Raw genomic sequence first — 23632 nt, forward strand, 5'->3', positions numbered from 1 at the left:
GCCCCCGCCTGATCGCTATTCTCCTGATCGGTACGGTCTCTCTGCTATTGCTGAGCCCATTTCCTATCAGACTGCCATGACTCAGCCTGAATGGCAGCTTGCGATGGCTGAAGAGCTTGCTGCCCTTGAGCGCTCTGGCACCTGGGATCTAGTTTCCCTCCCTTCCGGTATTCGTCCCATCACCTGCAAGTGGGTTGATACGTCTCCGTCGTATCTACTTTTCCAAACACTTTTGCCCTTGTTTTGGACTCTAACTTGCATGATTTGAATGGAACTAACCCGGACTGACGCTGTTTTCAGCAGACTTTCCATGGTGTTATTTATGTGAAGAAACAAAAGTTCTCGGAATGACATGAAACTCCACGGAACGTCTATTTGGAAATAATAATAAATCCTTGCAAAAGATGAAGACCAGGGGGCCCACACCCTGTCCACGAGGGTGGAGGGCGCGCCTGCCCCCCTACGGCGCGCCCCCTACCTCGTGGGCCCCCTGGAGCTCCTCCGACCTCAACTCCAACTCTATATATTTGCTTTCGGGGAGAAAAAAAGGAGAGATGAATTCATCGCATTTTACGACACGGAGCGCCGCCAAGCCCTAAAACCTCTTGGGAGGGCTGATCTGGAGTCCGTTCGGGGCTCCAGAGAGGGGGATTCATCGCCGTCGTCATCATCAACCATCCTCCATCACCAATTCCATGATGCTCACCGCCGTGCGTGAGTAGTTCCATCATAGGCATGCTGGACGGTGATGGGTTGGATGAGATCTATCATGTAATCGAGTTAGTTTTGTTAGGGTTTGATCCCTAGTATCCACTATGTTCTGAGATTGATGTTGCTATGACTTTGCTATGCTTAATGCTTGTCACTAGGGCCCGATTGCCATGATTTCAGATATGAACCTATTATGTTTTCATGAATATATGTGAGTTCTTGATCCTATCTTGCAAGTCTATAGTCACCTACTATGTGTTATGATCCGGCAACCCCGAAGTGACAATAATCGGGACCACTCCCGGTGATGACCATAGTTTGAGGAGTTCATGTATTCACTATGTGCTAATGCTTTGTTCCGGTACTCTATTAAAAGGAGGCCTTAATATCCCTTAGTTTCCATTAGGACCCCGCTGCCACGGGAGGGTAGGACAAAAGATGTCATGCAAGTTCTTTTCCATAAGCACGTATGACTATATTCGGAATACATGCCTACATTACATTGATGAATTGGAGCTAGTTCTGTGTCACCCTATGTTATGATTGTTACATGATGAACCGCATCCGGCATAATTCTCCATCACCGATCCAATGCCTACGAGCTTTTCCCATATTGTTCTTCGCTTATTTACTTTTCCGTTGCTACTGTTACAATCACTACAAAACACCAAAAATATTACTTTTGCTACTGTTATGTTTGTTACCGTTACCACTACTATCATATTACTTTGCTACAGATACAAAGTTATCCAGGTGTGGTTGAATTAACAACTCAGCTGCTAATACTTGAGAATATTCTTTGGCTCCCCTTGTGTCGAATCAATAAATTTGGGTTGAATACTCTACCCTCGAAAACTGTTGTGATCCCCTATACTTGTGGGTTATCATGGGTCTACAAGATTAAGACTCGCCCCGATGGCTCTCTTGAGCGCTACAAAGCTCGTCTTGTGGCTCGAGGTTTTCAGCAGGAGCAAGGACGCGATTATGATGATACATTCGCTCATGTGGCTCACATGACCACTGTCCGCACTCTCCTTGCTGTGGCTTCTGTTCGTCACTGGTCTATCTCTCAACTTGATGTCCAGAACGCCTTTCTCAATGGCGAGTTGCGTGAGGAGGTTTATATGTAGCCACCACCGGCGTACTATGTTGCTGACGGTATGGTCTGTCGACTTCGCCGCTCCCTCTATGGTCTTAAACAGGCCCCTCGCGCCTGGTTTGAGCGATTCGCCTCTGTGGTGACTGCCGCTGGTTTCTTGCCCAGTGATCATGATCCAGCATTGTTTGTTCACACGTGTACACGTGGTCGGACTCTTCTCTTTCTCTATGTTGATGACATAATCATCACTGGTGACGACTCTGACTACATTGCCTTTGTTAAGGCTCGCCTTCTTGACCAATTTCTCATGACTGATCTTGGCCCGTTTCGCTATTTTCTTGGGATTGAGATCTCCTCGACCTCTGATGGCTTCTACATCTCCCAAGAAAAATATATTCAGGATCTTCTTACTCCCGCTGCTCTCGGTGAGAGTTGTGACTCCTATGGAGCTCAACGTTCAGATTCGTGCCTCTGATGGTGACCCCCTTCCTAATCCTACTCGCTATCGTCACCTTGTGGGTAGCCTTGTCTATCTGGTTGTTACGCGTCCTGACATCTCCTATCATGTCCACATACTGAGTCAGATCGTTGCAGCCCCCACCTCTGTCCACTATAGTCACCTCCTCCGTGTTTTGCGATATCTTCGTAGCACGATCTCTCAGCGCCTTTTCTTTCCCCGCTCCAGCTCTCTTGAGCTCCAGGCCTACTCTGATGCTACCTTGGCTAGCGATCCCTCTGACCGACGCTCGCTGTCTGCTTACTGTGTCTTTCTTGGTGGCTCTCTTATTGCCCGGAAGACAAAGAAACAGACTGCAGTTTCTCGCTCGAGTACAGAGGCTGAGTTGCGAGCCATGGCTATGTTGACGGCTGAGGTGATCTGGTTACGGTGGTTACTTGAGGATTTTGGTGTGTCTACTACTACCTCGACTCCCTTACTGTCAGACAGTACTGGTGCTATCAGTATTGCGCGTGACCCGGTGAAGCATGAGCTCACCAAACACATCGGTGTGGATGCCCACTTTGTGTGTGCTGCTGTGCAGGATCAGACTCTCGCTCTTCACTATTTGCCCTCTGAGTTACAGTTGGCGGACTTCTTCATGAAGGCACAGACTCGAGCGCAGCATGGCTTTTTCCTCTCCAAACTCACTGTTGTTGATCCACCTTGAGTTTGAGGGGGGTGTTAGATGTGTATAGTCCCTTTTCGGTATATCCCCATTGTATAAGGGGTTTCCTGCATTTTACCACACATGTATATGTAATGGCCTTTGGCCCTCAGTGAATACTAGTTGCTGTTTATCTAACACCCTCCTCTTATTATGTCATGTGTTATCAGCAAGTTAGAGAGAGCAGTACTCATCTGTTATCTGACTGCCCATTTGCAAAGCTGCTGTTGTCATTATCTATGCCCCAATGTGCAAATGACTAATGATCTCCAGGAGAATCTGCAGGGACTGAGGCATGAGTCGGGCGTGCCTTTCTTCATGGGAAAACTATTTTGGTAACCTGGAGTATCTATATTTGCAGAAATGGTTTCATCTTCAAACATAAGAAGACCCCCAGTCTGTACAGATGTCGAGTCTTTGGATGAAGCTCATCTTACAGTTTTCTTTTGGAAAAGAATGTTTAAATTCCCGACCTCTACATCAATCGATGCATACAGTCATCTTTATTAGTTATTTAATAAAGGTCTGATAAGAATATATATAAAGTTATCCAAAGCCATCACTCACCCCTACAAACTCGATAATGTGGAGTGCTCTCACTCCCCATATCTAAAATCGATGTCATCGCCAATCCATCTACATAACGTATCGGAACCTACAGCTGGTGCAGCAAACCTAAAGCGTACACCATATGCACATGTTTTAGAAGCCACCATCATCGAACCGCTGGCCCATATTCAGGAAAGAGATCCGCATCATCCTTATCAGTCCGGCCATCCGTCTACGCCACAACGGCGCCCAACGGCACCACATCCCTGCACGCAAACTACTGAGCACGTCGCGGTCACCGCCGGTACATGGCAGCACCATGCCAGCAAGTACCACCATCCGACACAGCTTGAAGTCTCTAAAAGATATGTCGTGCGTAGCACCTGCGAACAGGCATGTCAGAGCGTAGCACCTGTCGGCTAGGCATGACTTGACACCTCCACCGAAGCTCCATGCAAGACGAAGCCGCTCCACCTCCTGCCTCTATCTTCCGGCATTGCTCCACAAACTATGCTCCCAAGAGAAAACCGACACCGTAGTGCCACCATCGTCCGATCTGGTACGTGCCCAAGTGGGTTGACACAGCTTGAAGTCTCTAAAAGATCTGTCGTGCGTAGCACCTGCGATGGTGGCACTGCAGTGTCAGTTTCCCCCGTAGCAGCACAAGTGGGTCAACAGTAGTTACACGACTATGCCTTCATCAAGGTAACAACGCAGAACGGCGCCATCGCCCGCCGTCGGCTCAATTTTCACCGGCAACTATGTCTCCCCGACTCGTAGCCGGGACTAGATGACCGATCTCGATATCCGACCACCCAGACTCAGGCCAACCACCTTTGATGGAGGAGATGACCACCACCGCCAAGCCCAAGGTTGCCGCCCCGGGCGTCCGCGTGATGCAGATCAAAACCACAAGCACTACCGCGATCCCAAGCTGAACCGGAGGTTGAGCCACTGCAGCATGGCCACTGCCGCCACCTGCCGCTGTGGCTACATACCCGCCGCCACACTCCAACCGTCATTGTGCACCATCACCGCCGAGGAGATCAAGATCAAAACCGCCACAACGATCTTGAGCAGCTAACGCGCGAGAAGAAGGCCGCCGCCGCTGAGCCGCTCAGGCTTTGCCCTGGGGTCGTCGCCAGCGGCGGTGGAGAGGAGAGTGGTGGCGGGGACGCCCTGGTGCGGGGCGGCCGCGCTGCATGGGAGCGGCGGGAAGCTCATCTTACTAGAGCTAACAAAGCATCTTATTCAGCTTTTGCTGTATGGGTGGATACATTTCAGTAGCTTTCTTCTTAGATGTTGCCGCTTTTCTGTAAATACTTGCATGCAACACTATAATTCTTTAATTTGTTTGAACAGTAGACAACTCATCTACTGTTTTCCGTCAAAAATAAACGTGTTCGTCTAACATAAGGCTCCTCTGAACATTGTCACAAGAGGCTCGGCCATCCTTCATCCAGCGTCGTCGATTCCGTCTTAGGTTGAATGAACTAGCTTGTGCGCGGTCTTGTGAGTCCTTAGTATGTGATGCTTGCCAACGTGTGACAAAATGCATCAGCTTCCATATAATAATTCCTCTCAGTAACCAACTCACCCCTTGAGCTAATCAGACGGTGGAGGCGGGGGCGATATTTTTCACGTGTCGGCATCGCTCACTGTGGTATGTGCCCGCACATCTCCCAGCAAAATGGCGTCGCGGAACGAAAGCATCGACATGTTGTTGAAAATGGCATTTCCCTCCCTCCCTCACTCCTCGCTTCCACTTCCTTTTGGGGACGAAGCTTTCCTCACTGCTCTCATACGATTATTTGCCGTGATCATACTCAATGTATTGATCTGTTTATATAGTACATATACATGTTCAGTTACAAGTCACTAGTACGTGGATAATCAAGAGAGAGGCCTCTAGACCTTCTACATTCTAGCACTAAGCTATAATTGTTGGAAAACACTCCTTTAAACCGACTGATCCCACGTCTCCTTCAAGCCGCCTCCTGCGCCTCCCACGTGTTTTTTATGGGACCCACGTTGCTCTTATCCTCTTCCTGCTTCCTCTGGTTGAAACGTCTCGACCACACACGCATCTCATTCCCTTCGTCATCCGTTGCCGCTGCAATCCGTCGTCGCCTTGCATCGCAGCTCCCGTCGCCGTCGAGCTGCATCGCAGCACCCGCCGTAGGCGACGGCGCCGCACCGCGCACATCCCGTGCTGCATCGCAGCCTTTCGCCATGGCCGCCGGCGCTGCATCGCAGCTTTCGCCATGGCCGCCGGCGCTGCATTGCAGCTTTCGCCATGGCCGCCGGCGTCATCTCGCGCTGCATCGCACCACCTGTCTCCGGCAACGTTTCTTCGGAGCATCCTCCATGACCGCCGGTGCTGCATCGCAACTTTCGCCGTCGTCGCGCGCTGTATTGGAGTTTCCGCCATGGACGCGGTGCTGCATCGCAGCACCCATCGCTGCCAAACGTTGCACCGCAGCATCCGCCATGGCCAGCGCTGCATAGATTCCCAACTTCCGCCGTCTTCACCATGCGCTGCGTCGCAGCACCCGTCGCTGCCAATGGAGCTTTGCCGGTCGGTCGTCGGTGTTGCAATGAAGCTCCGTCGAGTGCTTCAATGGAGCTTCGTCGGAGGGCCACCAGTGCTACAATGGAGTTTCGCCGGTGGCGGTGCTACAGGGGGAGGCACCGAGGGTGTTGCAAGGGGCCGGCTCCCCGGCCGCCCGCAGTGGTGGTTTTGGTGCCGGCGGTAGCGGCGTTGCTACAAGGTTGAACATGGCACTGCGAGCCTGGTTGGGATGTCTTGCCGGAGCTCGCCGCCGTAGCCAGGGCTCCCGTGTGCGTGGAAGAGGATCGAGAGCGTGGAGAATTTTCGTCACAGGTAGAGGACGAAGCTGCCGCATGCGTTGCGTAAGAAAGACCAATCCAACGGCTGTGGGGGCCTGAATCGAATGGCTGACGAGCCGACTGATTTTCTCCTGAAATTGAAATCAGTCGGCTTACGCCTAGCAGCGCCCATAATTGTTAAGCGTTACAACTCTTGATGCTAAACGGTACTAACTCTTCAGATTTGACATGTTGCCTACTTTACGAACTCCGCTAATGCCTCTCTGGGCAAGTTCATGCGAAAAAATAGTCTTAATGAAAACTCTCATCTGCCTTTATCCCAAGAAGCACATGTGCAACTTTTGGCATTGCAGCACCAGTTGCAGGATCTGAATCTGAACATAGAGCATCATGGATGGGGGTACCTGCTGCTTACTGTACTGCTAAAGTATACAAACTTCTGATATGCAGCTGCATCATTTGCTTGGTTGTAGAAATCATGTGTGCAACGGAAACACCAGGCGTTCTTTCGGTTGCTCCTTGTGGATAGACTTAATAGCACAGAGATGCTTCAGAGAAAAACAACCTTTTAGCTTCCCTCCTATGATTGTGTCATGTGTAATCAGCAAGTTACAGAGAGTTACAGAGAGCAGTACTCATCTATGCCCCAATGTGCAAATGACTGATGATCTCCAGGAGAATGTGTAGCGATTGAGGCATTATCGATGCCCTAATGGTGCTAATTACAGTATTTTGGTAACCTGGAGCTTCTGCATTTGCAGAAATGATTTCATCTTCAAGCATAAGATCCCCAGTCTCTACAGATGTTAGTTTTCTTTTTCATGGATGAGCGTAAGCTCATCTTACATTTTTTTAGAGAAAAATGCTCATCTTACATAGAGCTAACAGAGTACCCTATTCAGCTTTCGCTGTATGGATGGATAGATTTCAGTACTACCTTTCTTCTTAGATGTTGCTGCTCTTTTGTAAATACTTGTATGTAAGACTCTATAATTCTTTAATTTGTTTGAATAGTAGGCAAATCACCTACTGTTTTCCGTCAAAAATAAACGTGTTCGTCTAACATAAGGACAAATATTTGTCCTTGGAATAGTAAATCATCGATAGGCATAGCCCATAGACTGGACCAATTCAGTGTGGAATATACAGTCGTCGATGCTAGTAATGTAATCGCAGCTGTCCATCAGTTTGACTGCGCTTAGAGGGACGAAAATAGTGGGTGAGCATATAGCGCCTGCATTTACCGGCCCTAGCCAGGTAATGAATCTGTGAACGCGCGTCACCTTTACGCCTAATCTGTTCTTAATCACTATAACAGCCAATCGGAAGAGTGAAGTTTTCTGAAAAAAAAAATGTCATGGCGATGCATTCTGTTCTGCTTTCAGTTTACGTTTGAAGATAGCATTTCATATATGTCTCCTCTATCCCAAATACTCGAGAGGTCCTGGGATTAATCACAGACTAAAAACACATAGGTAGAAATATATAAGAGATTTCCAGAAGAGGAACTCCCAAAAAAATCATCTCTACTACCGGCATTTCTGTAGTCTGTACATCTCCTAATAGAATCTCGATCCAAAAACCAATGCCTCCACTCCTACATACACCAACTATATACCATACGCACATCAGAATCAAGAGATCGGTGGAGCAGTCCTACAGATCGAAGTCAAGGCTCCTCGGCTTCGGTGATGCTCTGCAGCGACGGCCGCCAGTGCCCCCTCGTCTCGTGGTCGTCGTGGTAGCACACCGTGCCGGAGTTGATCAGATCCGTCAGCACCTTTTCCGTCGCCCTCTTCCCCTTGCCGTCCCGGGCGGCCTGCTGCAGCAGCTCCTGGACCTGCCTCTTGGTCACCCTGATCTTCACCTCCACCCGCCCCGTCTTCTCGTTCTCGGCGGCCGCCTTCGTCCCCTCCACCACGTCCACCTCCCACTCGTCGTCGTCGACCCACGACTCGGAGGCGCGCTGAAGCTTGAAGCAGTTCCCCATGGATGATCGACCTCCCGATCGGTGCGAATCGTATATATATGATCGTATGTCAAGCCTGGATGCTAGCTCTGGATCTTCTTGAGCTAGGTCCGGCTTGAGCTTCGTGGTAAGAGAGAGGGAGAGAGGGAAGATCGTTTGGCCTGCGCGATACAGCTTATATATATACATAGAGGCTGGAGCTTGAAGGGGACGTGCCAAGTTGGACCATGGAGGGCGGATGGAAGTTGGACGTGGAGGCCGGGAGACCACGTCTCGGCGTCTCGCGCAGGCGGCTTTCTCCCCAACCGGGCGCCCATCTTGCCACGTGGACGGCCGCGGCGATCCGTGGAGTAGTGCGGCCGGTGGGATGGAGGCGAGCAGGGCGCTGGACGGCCGGGATCGGTGGTGGGGACGGCGCGGCGGTGGACGTACGTGGTGGGAAACTGGCGCCCGGGAGCGAATCTTCAAACGTTCCCCTCCTTCCTTCCGCGCGAGGCGTGCGGAAGGCTCCGCGCGCGTGTGTGAACGCGGCTTTTCCACGGGATCTTCCGGTGCTCAAGGCTTTTGTGGAGCCAACGACCGGGATGGGAGTTGATGGTACGTGTCACCCACTGTCCATGCAGAATTTGGAAAAAGCTCGGGCTGCCTTCTCTGCCCTGCCGGTGATCTCTGCCGATTTTTCGTAAGCATGTTAGGTGTTGGGTTGTCGTGAAGAACATCTCAAGAACTCGAGCAAGCCGCAAGATTTTTAGAATTTGTTCTAGGAGAGATATGTAGATCGATCGGTAGAAACCGGTCATCTCCAGTTGAGAAACACCCAACCAGAGGGACAACACAATTACGAATCATGAACTAATAGGCCATTGTCAGGGGCGAAGCCAGGATAACAGTGCAACAAACTCTACAGTCAATGAAGGCTTTCGGCGCCATGACCCGGGCCCGGGCTCCCCAAGCCTGGGGTGTAGCCACTGCCCATTGTATGGTTGTGTTCATTGCTCGATGCAGAGGCCTAAGATTATCCTCCTTTTTAAAAAAAATAGGTCATTGTGCCCTGAATAAGGCTCAGCCAAATAACCAAAGACAAAACATGAAAAAAAATGTGAGTGATCAAAACGGGATAAAAATAGGACCGACAGATGTGGGTACCTAACTTGACAATGCAAGAACTGGTCCAACTCCAAACCAACCAAGATCTTCCAGAGCTAATCACGCTATAGCAGCTAGAATTCCACGAAGATATTGCCAAGGACTAGACGCGGACGATGCTTGCATGCATGCGCACGCAGCGTGCCCTTAATTTGTTGCCTTGCTTGTTGGCGTACGTGTACAGGCTTACAAAACAGTCGCTAGAGATTAGGTTCTATATACAGGAGGATATATTTCTTTATCTAGATTTTGCATACGTATTTCACGTTCGCCGTGATCCCCTGCATGCATGGGACATGAGCGCTCTTTGTATATGCAAAACGTGATTTTCAGCATATGCAAGCGCGCCCATTTCATTATGCCCAATGCTATACTCACTTCACAACTCTTATGTCACACCTACTTGTTGAAGTTTTAGTGCCTATACATTTTTGTTTAGAGGATTCATAACTAATTTTCTGAGGATTCTGAATAATATTTTTGAGAAATCACACCTTATCAAGGGCACACAAGAGGATCACTGCCCTGGGTAGCAGCTGTATGACTATGAAGCACAAAGGCAGAGAAGTTGCAAATGCAGAAATGGCCAAGACTCAAATGGGGACACATGATCATTATGTCATTTCAGCGTCACCTGGCTATTATCTTCTCTCAGTGTTTGTTTTCCATGAAACCATAATTCGTAGCACCACCAGTTTCTTCTGCCCTAATAATGGCCGTATCTGTCAACCGCTACCAGAACTGAAAATTCAGTGCTCCAAACTATGTACGCCACTAGTTGCTCGTACATATACGGAAGAGTCCTTTGCTGGAGCCTGGAAAATGGGACCTCCAGATAGCAACTTGCGCGGTCAACACGATGGCAACACTATGCCCACCACTTCGATGCCACTAATCGATCGATTGGTACATCCAGCAACCTTGATATAGACCCCGGCTTATCATGTGTTTGTGGGCACCTAGTACTGTGCACCATAGCAGCCTCCATTTTGTCTTATAAAGAGTTTATGGGACATTTTGACTTGCAAATGCTTGCACGGTCAGCTGGACAATGTGTGGGTCAGTTTGTAGTGAATGTGCCCCTCACATTTTACAATCAGTCTCAAATGAGCTATCTCCCTTGAGTTGTTCCGAACGTCTAGATTTTTGTGGAATACTCTTTCACCTTTGATCTTGCCTTAGATATTGGTTTTGTAAAGATGGTTACCTTACTGATCGAAGGGCCAGTGGCCGTACTTTTATTAGATAGGAGAAGAGAGTACACAGTGGTCAGCGATCTAGGCGCACTAGAGCTGGAGGACCAAGGAAACAAAAGAAGAACAGACCAAACATGATCTGAAAAGACATACAACAAAGTGCAAAGAGGCCTAGACGTCCGGTCGACTCAAGATTAATCACCCAGCTCCACAACGCATCCCGCTAATTGCCAGACGGCAATGTCTTCTCAAATGAGATCAAGCACCCTTTCTGCACTGCTAGCCGTCTGGTTGAAGATCCTGGAGTTTCTTTCCTTCCATAGCCGCCAATGAATCAGGATGGTGATGGTGTCAAATTTGCAACGCATCCTCGTGGGCACTCCTGCTCTGGCCTGTAGCCACCAATCCTCGATGGAGCAGAAGCTGTCGTCCGGCGAAAGAAAGTCTATTCCCAGACGAGCCTTGAAAAGCCTCCAGACGTGCTGCGAGAAGCGGCAATGAACGAATAGGTGGACGCAGCTCTCCGGCTCAGATAGACACAAGGGGCATGAAGCAGAGGCCGGCCGTCCTCGTCGAAGCAGATTATCCGCTGTCAGGCATTTGCCATGCACCGCAAGCCACATGAAAAACTTGCACCGTGGGGGGGGGGGGGGGCTTAGACTTCTAGATTGGCTTGTTGCAAGCAAAGCGCTCGTTAGCCATGAAGAACAAACTGTAGGCACTACTGACAGAGAATTCCCGGTCCTTCGAGAGCCTCCAAAGAGCCCGATCAGTGACCCCAGGAGTCAGGTTCGTGGCATGAGTGATATCCCAGATGGTGAGGTACTGTGCGAGCGCCCGCACAGAGATGCCGCCCGCGATCTCTGACCCAAGACTGCCCTTGCAAGGCTTCGCTAACCGACATGCCAGAGTCTCTGACGTAGGAGAACAGAGCTGGCGCAGAGGCCGCAATCGATCTCCCATTTGGCAGCCAATTGTCCGTCCAAAACCGTGTGGTCTGTCCATTGCCAAGTGATATTGTAGTGGCAGCGCTGAACATTGCCAAGACCTCTTTCTCCTGGCTATCTGGCAGCAATTGCCATGGTCTTGAAATTTCATCCCACCTCATCCATGGCCATCTACATCTTAAAGCCCATCCGGACCATCATAGATTGAGAACACCAAGACCGCCGCAATCTTTCGGAGAACAAAGTTGTTTCCAGGGGACAAGGCAATGCCCTCCACTCACTTCTTCCTCTCCCTTCCAAATGAAGCCACGACATTTCTTGTTGATGATCTTGATTTCCCATACAGGCAAGGGTAATACTGACATAAGATGTATGGGCAATGCCATAAGCACCGAATTGACCAGAGTGAGTCACCCCGCAGCCAGCAAGAGCTTTGGTTTCCAACCCTTCATCTTGTTGGAGTATCTGTCCACCAGAGGCATAATATCCTGGCGTTTCAATCTGAAAACCGAGAGTGGCAGACCCAAGTACTTGATAGGAAAACCCTGCTTTCGACAGCCAAAGTGCCGCGCCACCGAGGATGCAAGTTCTTCATCGCAGCGAATGCACATGATCGAGCTCTTCTGCATGTTGATGCGAAGGCCAGATACCTGACCAAACAGCTGCAAAGTGGCTGCAACCACTTGGAGATCATTGAACTGAGGCTTGAAGAAGAGGATCGCATCATTAGCAAAAATGGAAGCCCTCGGGGTCACATTACCAAGGCCAAGGTCTGGCAGCACCTGCCTGTGCACTGCCCACTGCAGCATCCCATGTATGGTGTCCATGGCGAGAATGAAGAGCACCGGGGATATCTGGTCCCCCTGCCTTACGCCCTGGCCAAGAGAGAAAGGCTGAGAGAGCTCCCCGTTGACGTGGACGGAGGTGGAAGCCGTGCTCAGCAAGCCACAGATCTAGGAGCATCACCGATAACTGAAACCTCTGGCCCGAAGCACCTCAATCAGGAAATTCCATGAGAGTGTATCGAAAGCCTTCGAAACATCGATCTTCATCATGCCAGCTTGCTTCTTTTTCTGATGGAGTGTCCTTGCCGCATTGCGAACAAACTTGAAGTTTTCATGTATGCTCCTCTTCTAGACGAAAGCGCTCTGGGCCTGGGATATGAGAGAGGGCAGAAGCGCGGCCAACCTGGTGGCCAAAGCTTTGGCAAAAAAATTGGCCGCCCCATGGATCAGATTGATCGGCCTGAAATCACTTATCTGCAAGGGGTCCTCCTTCTTGGGGAGAAGGGTTAGGATGGAGGTGTTGAGAGCACCAAACGAGTAAAAACGCCCTTCAAAAAGCATGTTCATAACAGCCATGAAATCCTTGGCAATTATCTCCCAACATGTCCTGAAGAAAAGACCCGAAAAGCCGTCTGGCCCAGGTGCACGGTCCGTCGGCATGTCCCAGATAACATGTTTTATTTCCTCCTCAGTAAACGGCACCTCCAGCCCATGGGCCTTTTCCGGCGACAAACGACTTAAGCCCAGGGCCTCAAGATGGAGGGCACAGCTAGGCGATTCCGTAGATCCCATTAGATTAGAGAAAACAAATCCCGCGCCAAGTTCAGTTTGTCCTCCATATCAGTCGATGTTTAGATGGTTACCTTACTGCCAGTAGGATCGGCTGGAAAATTGCTATTAAGTTCATGAAAATACAGGTCTTGTTTGGATTGAAGGAATTTTATAGAAATTTTGTAGGATTACAATCCATAGGAATGGGTTCACCAAATTTCTATCAAATCCATTCCTATACCCTCCATTCCATAGGAATCTAAACATGAGCTCAAACCTCATTTTATTTTTCCTTTGAGAGGTCCAATGCACTTGCTCTCTCTCTCTCTCTCTCTCTCTCTCTCTCTCTCTCTCTCTCTCTCTCTCTCTCTCTCTCTCTCTCTCTCTCTCTTTCTACCCCCTCAATCCTCTAAATTTCATGTGATCATTTCCTATGCACCATCCGACACATCTTATAAATTCCTGTGTTTTGAAATCATGTAGGAATCCATAGGATATGGCATCTTAATCCTATGTTTTTTCTATTCCTACGTTTTCTAAATTCCTTCAATCCAAAGAAGCCCCAAACACACTCCACACAGAAGTTGTCTAGCAAAAACTTACAACAATGTTTCAATCTCATAGCACATTGTAGTTTTTCAAAATACACCTTTCGACTCATTCCCAAAAGAAATTCCCATTCCAAAATCAATTTAAAAAAATCTTAGGCCTCGAGAGCTTCCTAGGCAACTTCTCATGCCATCGGTATCCTTCCACACCCCCCCCCCCCCCCCCCCCCCCCCTCATCATCAGAGGAGGAGGTGTCGAATGGCGAAAGAAAATGGCAAAACATCTCAATTGGTTATTTCAGTCATGACTCATCTCCACAACATCTTATTCTTAGTTGCGCTCGTCGACGAACCACCTCTTCGCGTTGCTACTCTCGTATATGCTCCTTAATGTGCGTTTGCCGATGGCCCAAGAGTGACGATGACATGAGTGTAACAAATAATTTGCTCTAACACTTAAGCAGCTCGCATGCCGTGACGCCTCTCTGCTAATGATGGCACTGGCTCCTGCCTTGGTGTTAGCATCCGCTTTGTTCTACCACGCCCTTTGTGACTTGTTAAGACAACTCATTGCATCCATGTATGAACACCTGATGGGGATGGCTTGGCCGTAGCTTCTTCCTTACCACACGTTGTGGGCCAAAATCTCGCAAGCTAGTTGGGTACATCGATGAGCCTCATCCGGGTGGATATGGTGTTTTGCATGAAAGCTCTGCTCAACTTACGTCGATATTGGAAAGGCCTATGCTTACAACCATTGTTATACTCTTTGGAGGCACCGCTATGCTACCCATAACTGTGCTTTAGCCTTGGAATCGTCCTAATATGTGAAATTTTGACAAGAGCAAAGTGGTGGTTTTAGGATACTGTGACGTCCGGATAATTAAGCTACAGTGAAACTCTGCTAATGATGCCACGTCACCTCTGTTACTGTTGCTAATCTCTTGTTAGTTCAAAACTGGTTAAAAAATCAAATTCAAAATATTGCAAACAACAAAAGTTTTTAAACATTGAAACAAAAATGTTCGGTGGGTGCCAAATATTGCACTGGTAATTATTGTGGAGAAAACTCATTTTTAGAAAATTCCTAAATACTTTAAAATGATTTAAAATAGAAAAGAAAATAAATAAAAAGAATAAGTGAAAATAAAACAAAAGAAAAGAAAAACAAAGAAAAGCCCCCCACTGGGCCACGACCCAGCCAGCAGCCCAACCGGGCCACCAGGCCAGCCCACCCACTCTCTTAACCCCCTGACCCCGAAACCCTAAACCGTCGCCCCCACTTTCCCCCACTCGCTCTCTCCCTCTCCCCCCACCACTCTCGATCCCATCTGGATCGGGGTGGGGAACAACCGCCCGACGCCGTCGCCGGAGGCCACCCCGCCGGACCGCTCCGCCGTCGCCGGAGCCCCTCCTCGCCGGACTGCCTCCTCCACGTCGCCGTCGTCTCCGACTTCCTCCCCGCGCCGCACTGCCCCGAACCCTGCTACCCGCGGTGAGGCCCCGACCTCTTAATCCCTGAACCTGCTGTTGCTACGCTGCGAGCCGCCCCTGCTCCCCTGCGCCCGTGTGCCGCTGCTGCTCCGGTCGTCCCACGCGCGCAACCGCACCGTCCTCGCGCCGTCCGCACCTCCCCTGCTCGCCACGCTCGGTGCGTCTCGCGCGCACACGCACACGCGTGCTCGAGCCCCGCCTCGCTGCGCCTCGCCCTTGTCCCTTCCATGCGCGGCCGCCGTCGCCTCGGCCCCTGCTCACCGGCCCGCAAGCTCGCCGTCTCGCCCTCCCCGGCTACAACTGCGCACCGCGACCGCGCCCTTCCCGCGACTGCAGCTGCTTCTGCTGCTGACCTGTCGAACTTCGCCCCCCATGGCCGCGCCGCCGTCCAGCCACCGTGATGCGCCCCTGCCCTTCTCGACCGCCGGCCCCGCCTGCTGCCGCCCCGCGCCACTCCCAGCCAAGGCCGCCGCGCGCCCTCCATCGTGCCTCCTCTGCTCGTCGCTCTCACCGGCGCCGCCGCTCAGCTCCACTCCCTCCCTGGCCACGGCTCCCCGAAGCCGCCCGCGCCTTCGCGCCCCCTGACCCGACTGCCTGCAGCGCCGACGCTGCCGCTACACGCCACCGCCCAGCGCCGTCACCACCGTGCCGCAGCCGCCCGCCGGTGGCCACGCCAAGCCGCGCCCGGGCACTGAGCGCCCATACCCGTCGCCCGCTCACCCGCACCCGAGCACCCGAACCCGATAGGCCCCTCTGGGCCTTTGACATGTGGGGCCGCCCCCAGAACGTTTTAAAAAAAAAGAAAAATAAAATAAAAAAGTGAATTAATAAAATTAATAACTAATTAATTAGTGAATTAATTAAGTTAATTAATCATGTTTAATTAACATAATTAACTAGTTAGTTTAATTAAACAATAATTAGTTTAGCTAAATCCTAATTAACCTAAACAGAGGATGACAGGTGGGCCCCGCATGTCAGTTTGACCAGTCAACGCCCTGTTGACTGCTGACGTCATGATGACGTCAGCATACACTATTCTGGATAATGTTGATTTAAAGTAATTAAATAAATTCTAAAAATGATAAAATCCTTTTAAAATTAATATAAAATAAACCGTAGCTCGGATGGAAAAACTTTGTACATGAAAGTTGCTCAGAACGACGAGACGAATCTGAATACGTAGCCTGTTCGTCCGCCACACATCCCTAGCATAGCGAACACTCGACTTTCCCCCTTCGGTTCATCTGTCCAAAAACGCGAAACACCGGGAATACTTTCCCGGATGTTTCCCCCCTTTGCCGGTATCACCTCCTACCGCGTAAGGGCACACCTAGCACCGTGCATTGTCATGTCATGCACCGTCATGCTTATGTTTACATTGTATTCATTGTTTCTTCCCCCTCTTCTCTCCGGTAGACTACGAGATTGACGCCGCTGCTGGTGCCCCAATCGACTATGGTGTTGATGACCCTTCCTTGCCAAAGCAACCAGGCAAGCCCCCCCCCCTCGATCACCAGATATCGCCTATTCCTTCTCTCTACTGCTTGCATTAGAGTAGTGTAGCATGTTACTGCTTTCGGTTAATCCTATTCTGCCGCATAGCCTGTCATTGTTGCTACAGTGGTTACCCTTACCTGCAATCCTAAATGCTTAGAATAGGATGCTAGTATTACATCAGCGGCCCTACACTCTTGTCCGTCTGCCATGCTATACTACTGGGCCGTGATCACTTGTCATAGCCTGTTAGTGGTCCTATTCTGCTGCGCCTCTTTCGATCTGCATCCCAGTTTGTGCTAGCCATCTTATGGCAACTTGTTTAACTTATGTCTGTACTCAGATATTGTTGCTTCCGCTGACTCGTCTATGATCGAGCACTTGTATTCGAGCCCTCGAGGCCCCTGGCTTGTATTATGATGCTTGTATGACTTATTTTATTTTTAGAGTTGTGTTGTGATATCTTCCCGTGAGTCCCTGATCTTGATCATACACGTTTGCGTGTATGATTAGTGTACGGTTGAATCGGGGGCGTCACAGATACACCGAGACCGAGCAGCAACGAATTGCAGACAACCTGAATTACAGGTTGTCCACCTTCCCCATTGCGTACTTGCGGATGCCGCTACCTGACTCAGGGGTTTGTTGAGCGAGTTCGGCCTGCTTATGGGGAGGGTCGCATCTAGGGCGGAACCTTGGTGCTATCGTTTTACTTCGAAGGGTATAGTAAGACCATCCTTATAGATTCCAACCTCTCTAGCCTTTCCATGTATATGATGGGTTTATATATCCTACCTGAAAGGGTACATAGCTCGTTTGATAAGGATCTCTCCCATTTCTTCTGGCAGGTGATGGATGCCGCAAAAATACCATATGGTGATGTGGGCTGACATCTGCATGCCAAAGGACCTGGGAGGGATAGGCATTCTGGTGTCAACTCACATGAACATGGCCTTATGACGCGCTAGGTTTGGTGGATGTTTTGAAGGGACGTGGGTTTATGCTTCAGCTTATTCAAGCAAAGTACTTGCTGAGACAGCCACTGGTTGCATGTGCACGTAGGGAAGTATCCCAGTTTTGGAGGTTCGTCTAGCAGACCAAGCATGTGATCCACCTTGGGATGTCTCTATCCATTGGCAATGGTGACGGGACTCTATTTTGGCTTGACCCGTGGGTTGACAGTGTCCCATTATGTACAGGATTTCCAAACTTGTTTCCTCATATCCCATGGTGTTGGTTTCCATGGCTGCCCACAATGGCTAGTGGAATGTCTTATCTTGAAGGACAATTGGGCAGGTGGAGACCCTTGAGTGCGCTAGTTTGCAGGCTGTCCTCCTGGAGGTGCTCGCGGATAATCTAGACATCATATCCTAGCGATTGGCGGAGTCTTTTCTGTCAGCTCGACATATCATGCCTTGTGCAGACAGCTGTCGATTTCCTAGACCACTCCACTCTTGAAAGCGTCCTTACCCTTGAAGATCAAAAAGTTTGTTTGGCAATTGTTGCTAGATCCCATCCCATCTGGGGCAGAGGTGATCAAGAGACACAACCCTGGGAATATGTTGTGCCCTCTTTGTGGTGTCCAGGTGACGGGGACCCACATCCTCTTCACTTGCACGACAACTACAGTTCTTTTGAGCTTTGTCCGTGAGGCTATGGGGCCTGACTGGCAGGCCCCGCACCTGGCCGGATTTCTTTAAATCTATGCCAACCAGACCAGAAAGAGGAGCTGACTCTTCTAGCTTGTGTTTGAGGCACTAGATTGGACGTCATGGACGAACCACAATAAGATGGTTATTGAGTGGGTCTTTCTTAGGAAGGCCTCTAACTAACTTAAAATTCCTTACATTTGTGTAGAATTTGCTCCGCTGTCTAAATAGCGAAATCGCGGTAGGTTGGGCCTTATGATGGATGCAATGATTGTTGCCGCTCGCCGACTTGCCTCGCCGTAGGCCTCTTGAGACTCCGACGAGTTGGTGGTCTTCTTTTTCTATTTCTTTTATGTGTTCTTTGGGCGTGCTTGTGATGTTGCTCGAGCAAACTATTTTTTCTGCTGCATTTGAAATTGTTGTATGGACGTGATGATGGCTTTATTTATAAAGTGGGCGAAAGCCTATTTCAAGACATAGGGGCAACAAGGTGCTTGGACCATGTGGCCTTATGCGGCACAGTGGTCAGGAAGAACCCCAACCGTCCTCTTCGCCACCTTATGAATGTGGGCTGCTCTAGACCAGTCCATAGGGATAGTACCGTTGATAAGCCTCATGTGTCCATGGAAGAAGTTACACTTTGGCACTAAGTAATATTGCTATTGTGTGCTCCTCTGGATGATGGAACTATAATCACTTTCAGTTTTGGTTCTATGTGTCATGGGAGCTCGAGCATGTGTACATGGTCTCGGCCCCATGTGAGTGGTGCTGGTAAACCTATACACCCTATATTTAGGAACGGAGGGAGTATTTGCTTAAGGTTTGGCCCTCCTAAACCTATTTTAATAGCACTTGGCCCCCCTAATCCAAATCTGCTCTATCATTTTTGTATTTTTTATTGTTGTAACCTCCTTGATTGTGTAGCCTGATTAAATACTACACAAAAGGAAGTCAGATGTCGAGAAGTCCACTCTACCAGTATTTCTAATACATAGTAGTAGTATTTTTGTAATATTATTAGGTGAGGTGATTTCTAATAAATCGTAAAATCCTAATATAATAGCGAATCAGGTCTTTCATGCATCTCGCGGCAGGCGAACGAACCAAGACTGCCCATTTTTAATGCACGGGCTTATGAACGTGGAGGAAAGAAAATGCATGTGTGCAATCTTCATTGGTAATGGTACCCACGACTTTACTGGGCAGATCACACCCAATGATTCATAATTACATTGCATAACCTGGATTCTTTTTTCTTTTCTTTTTTTGAGTGGAACATAACCTGGCTTCTGGGTTCAACCAACCAACATTGCTTTGCAGCCCTGCAGGGCATTCTCATCTGTTTCCAAGTTTGGCCATGGTCCCTTGTAGGTTTCTTCTTCCTCCTCTTCCTGGTAAGCTCGTCTGTACCGTGTTTCTGGACAGCAGATCAAGTGAAAAATGCTTGGTTTGTTCCGCGCACAAAGCAGCAGATCGACTGAGAATGCTTGGTTTGTTCCACACACAAAAAGCCGTATGGACAGAAGAACATTGATCTACTTTACAATTTACATCACCACTTTCCCTACTATATACATTGTTCGTTGGATCCAAACCAAAGAATAATAACACAAAAAGGCCGCATAAAAGCTGTGTGTTCTACCAAAGGTCGACACGGCGAAGAAGCAACCAAGAAGGAGACGAGAAGCCCAAACCCGGCGATCGAAAGCCATGGCCGGGACGCGTCACTGGGCGTAGCGTCACGACTCCACCGCCTCCGGGATGCTCTGCAGAGCGGGCTTCCAGTGCGCCGCCCTGCAGTGGTCGACGTGGTGGTGCACCTCCCCGGCGTTCATGATGTCCGTCAGAAGCTCCGACGCCGACCGCCGGCCCTTCCAGACGCCGTCGTCGGCCCTCTTGTCCACCAGCTCCTGCAGCTGCCGCTTGCTGATCCTGATGGTCACCTCGCTGACGTGCTCCTTCCTCTGCTCCGCTTGCCCCTCGTCCTCGTCGCCGGGCGACGGCAGCTCCCACTCGCCGTCGTCCGCCCACGAGGTGGCCTGGTGCGTGATGGCGCAGTTCCCCATGCGTGCAGAAGTAGAAGTGTAGAACTGCAGAGCCTTCTTCTTCCTCCTCCCGTGTGCTTGCTGTAGTTGTTGTGTGTCGCTAGCTACTGCCGCTGCTGCTTCCGGCGCTGCCTCTGGTTTCGGATTAGAGAGAGAGATTAGGTGGTCTTTGTGTGACCAGCTGGTCTGAGAGGTGCGGATATATAGTCGGAGGCTTGGAGCGAACGGGGGTGGCAGTACCGTCCGGGCAAAAGCCGCAGCCGACGTATCGGCCGCGCTGGACACTGACGTGGGGGGATCGAATCCTACGTGGGCGCCGTGGCGGATGGTTACGAGTGGGTGGGACGAGTGGGAACGCGGGGGGGCGCGGGATCTCGCATGGGCGCTCGCGGTGGGAACGCGGCTTTTTCCAGCGGATTCTTTCCCCTGCAGCTCACCGCCCCGGTGGCTGGCATTGCTTAGCCGCGGCGGTTGGAGGGAGGCGTCGTGGTCGATGAGGTCGCGGTGTCGTGGCCGCGTGCTGTGCGCCCGGCGCCTCGTCGGTGCACGCCTGGCCGCAGGCTCGGCGCCTTCGGCGCGTCGCTGTGCGCTTTGTATATTCGTGTCGGACAGATGACAGCGCCAAGCCGCCAATGCTTGTGGGCGGTGAGCTGCAAATTCCGCGGTTTTGGACGCACCCTGTTGGCGGCTGTCGCGGTTCCTCCTCTTGTTGAGCGGCCGTCACGTTGGTCGCGTGCAGGTTGCATGCATCGCGGTGACACATGCCCGTCGGCGGCCTCACATCGTTTTGCGGTTGACGCTATCTTGCACAATCACTATACATGGATTTATTTATTTACATGAAACAGTTCGAGTTAATTATCTTGAACAATCACTATACTTTTTTTTTTGAGAGAACAACAATCACTATACTTGATGCAACGGCCAACCGTCAACTACTTGCTGCCGAGCATAGCTGGAGATGCAAATTAAGTACGTAATACGTTCGCAAGTGGAAATATTTGCCGTAGCCTCGAAGAAACGCAATCATGATGCCGCCTTGTGTGAAATCGCACTCCGGGGCCGGGAGATGGATGGGACATGCGAGCTATATCCGCGAGTGCGCCACTTATCATTGGTGGCAGGAAAGCTGTCTGGTCGTGCTGGCTCGTCTCGTGATCGCCGTCCGGTGGTTGGTTGCTGCGACAGCGCCACGGACGATGTAGTGCTGAGGAGGGATGAGAGTTCAGTCTTCAGACTCGACTTGTGTCCTGTAACTTGCAAGTGCACGCTACGTGCTTCCGCGTCGTTGCTCTTGCATGTCGATCGAACATGCCCATCCATGCCCAAGCTAAGGTTGGAGCTGACTACTGTGGTTCCAGCAGCTGCCGTTTGGCCAGACAGGATGAAGATGAACTGGCAAGGTTGCTTGCCCGAAAGTCCAAACACAGCGCACATCAGGAAGTTCACACTTCACAGTGAAGCAGTTGACCCTGGACGAATGATTGCACCACGGAAACTAGCACTGATCATTCAAGAAACTTGAGAGCCAGCCAGGGTCGTACGTACCCGCTTATAACCAACTAATGAGATTCCCTAATGTCCGAAACCCTAATTCCCTAGATCTATTTCATGAGGTTTTCTGCTGCTCGAATTTGCAGGCAATGCTAGTACCACTAACTGTTCGTTAAATTGTCGGTGGGCAGCAAACTGTAAAAGATGGTACAGCCTGCAAGGAATGTCCTCTCATCAGAGAAGAGAGTTGCGGACCGTGTTGTGATTTACCCAAGAAAGCAAGCAAACCAAAGTGAAAGGAATCGTTCGAAGTGGATGTGAGCGGAATATCTCAATCTGACGAGCCACCGATCTGGTTTTATACTAAACAAACAAGGGGCCTCAACTTGTGGGCAGATCAGAATTCTGCGTGCGGCTTCCTTCCTTCCTGTGGTCTTTGGTGGCAGTGCGCACCGTCATCTGTCAGTGATGTTTTCCTGTAAACAAGAAGCCTTGCATAAGCCTTGTCAAAGGCATGGACTGTCTACAGTTTCTTAGATAGCACAGTGGAAGCAGCACATCTCTCATGACTGGTCTCACAAGATAACAGTGAAGCCACAACGCAGCAGACGATGAGTAGTAGATGCCATGCACTACTTCAATCCTCGAGAAAAATAATGCAGTGATGTTGAACGGCTGTCGACTTGTCAACTATGCAGGCACTCAACATCATACCAATAATCCTCTTACAAAATTTCATAATATCTCAGTCGACAAGGAGAACCGCAACGATGGTAGTATCGCCTTAGACAACACAAAAGACAATGCAAATACGTACATCTCTTCAGACTAACAAGATTTTTTTTTTTTTTTGGAAACAGACTAACAAGATTTTAATACTTTAGATGGTTTAACTCGAGATGATACTGACATTACGAGACAGGCGTCTCACCGAAAGGTTGAAACAAATAGAAAAGGCACCTGAAGAAAAGGTAACGACAGTAGAGGGCAGTTTTGTTTGGTCTACTATAGGTGTAACAACTCAACTTTGTCTTCTCAACCGACATCACTAATTTCAGTAGAACTCCTCAGCTCTTGGCAATATACTTAGTTAAAGGGTTGTACCAGATTGGATTAAAAACCTGTGCAACAATGTGGCAAACACTAATGAATAGTGATCCACACAAGGGAATCCAGCACACTCTAATTTCGGGGCTCACAAATGGTCGCACCAATTTTACAGTAGCCCCACTTTGATCGCCTCTGGCAAGATGGTTGAAAAATAACCAAAAGTACCTTTCTCAGCTCGAGCTTAAACGCTCCTGGTATACCAGAAAAAGGAACAAATTAAAAAAAATCTGAAAGTTATTTGGGGCAATCATTAAAGGATGTTTGGAGTGCTTGCAAAATTTCCTCACGGAATCAAATTCCTGGAAGTCGTGGCAAAAATAATAAAACCAAAGCTCCAAAATGGGTTCGAAAGTACAATTTTTAGAGCATCAATTTGTTTTTTTCATAAATGTGATGTCATAATGAAACTTTGCAAGGACCAAAACAAATTCCTTAATGTTTTTGTCAAAAAAAAAATCAGTTTTTCGATTTTACTGTTCATCCGGGAACATATGAGCTCGCCAGCAAATACTCCTCCGAAAATAACATGCAATTTCATTTTTTTGCTGCACTGACAATTCAGATACATAGGTTCGTTTATGTTTGCAAAGGACTAAGAGTAAAAAGTAT

General features: G+C 49.6%; 2 protein-coding genes and 1 long non-coding RNA gene across 3 annotated transcripts; 1 reads left to right on the forward strand and 2 right to left on the reverse strand.

Moving 5' to 3' along the window:
* Positions 1–7757: 7757 nt before the first annotated feature.
* LOC109749566 (uncharacterized) lies at positions 7758–8499 on the reverse strand. The gene has a single exon (XM_020308506.4). It carries the CDS (start codon positions 8360–8362, stop codon positions 8042–8044), a length of 321 nt encoding a protein of 106 aa, XP_020164095.1. The 5' UTR covers positions 8363–8499; the 3' UTR covers positions 7758–8041.
* A 6519-nt stretch (positions 8500–15018) lies between these two features.
* LOC141042454 (uncharacterized) lies at positions 15019–17171 on the forward strand. Its single transcript, XR_012205275.1, has 2 exons — positions 15019–15229; positions 16648–17171. It is a non-coding gene; the product is annotated as an uncharacterized lncRNA (long non-coding RNA).
* A 2678-nt stretch (positions 17172–19849) lies between these two features.
* Positions 19850–20613, reverse strand: LOC109749587 (uncharacterized). The gene has a single exon (XM_020308534.3). The coding sequence runs from the start codon at positions 20438–20440 to the stop codon at positions 20114–20116; it is 327 nt and encodes a 108-aa protein (XP_020164123.1). The 5' UTR covers positions 20441–20613; the 3' UTR covers positions 19850–20113.
* Between the last annotated feature and the right edge of the window lie 3019 nt (positions 20614–23632).

This window comes from Aegilops tauschii, chromosome 3, assembly GCF_002575655.3.
Source record: "Aegilops tauschii subsp. strangulata cultivar AL8/78 chromosome 3, Aet v6.0, whole genome shotgun sequence".
NCBI classification, from domain to species: domain Eukaryota; kingdom Viridiplantae; phylum Streptophyta; class Magnoliopsida; order Poales; family Poaceae; genus Aegilops; species Aegilops tauschii.

Bases quoted from the DNA above. Each gene is read 5' to 3' on its own strand.
- LOC109749566 (XM_020308506.4), bottom strand. From the start codon at position 8,362: ATGGGGAACTGCTTCAAGCTTCAGCGCGCCTCCGAGTCGTGGGTCGAC.
- LOC109749587 (XM_020308534.3), bottom strand. From the start codon at position 20,440: ATGGGGAACTGCGCCATCACGCACCAGGCCACCTCGTGGGCGGACGAC.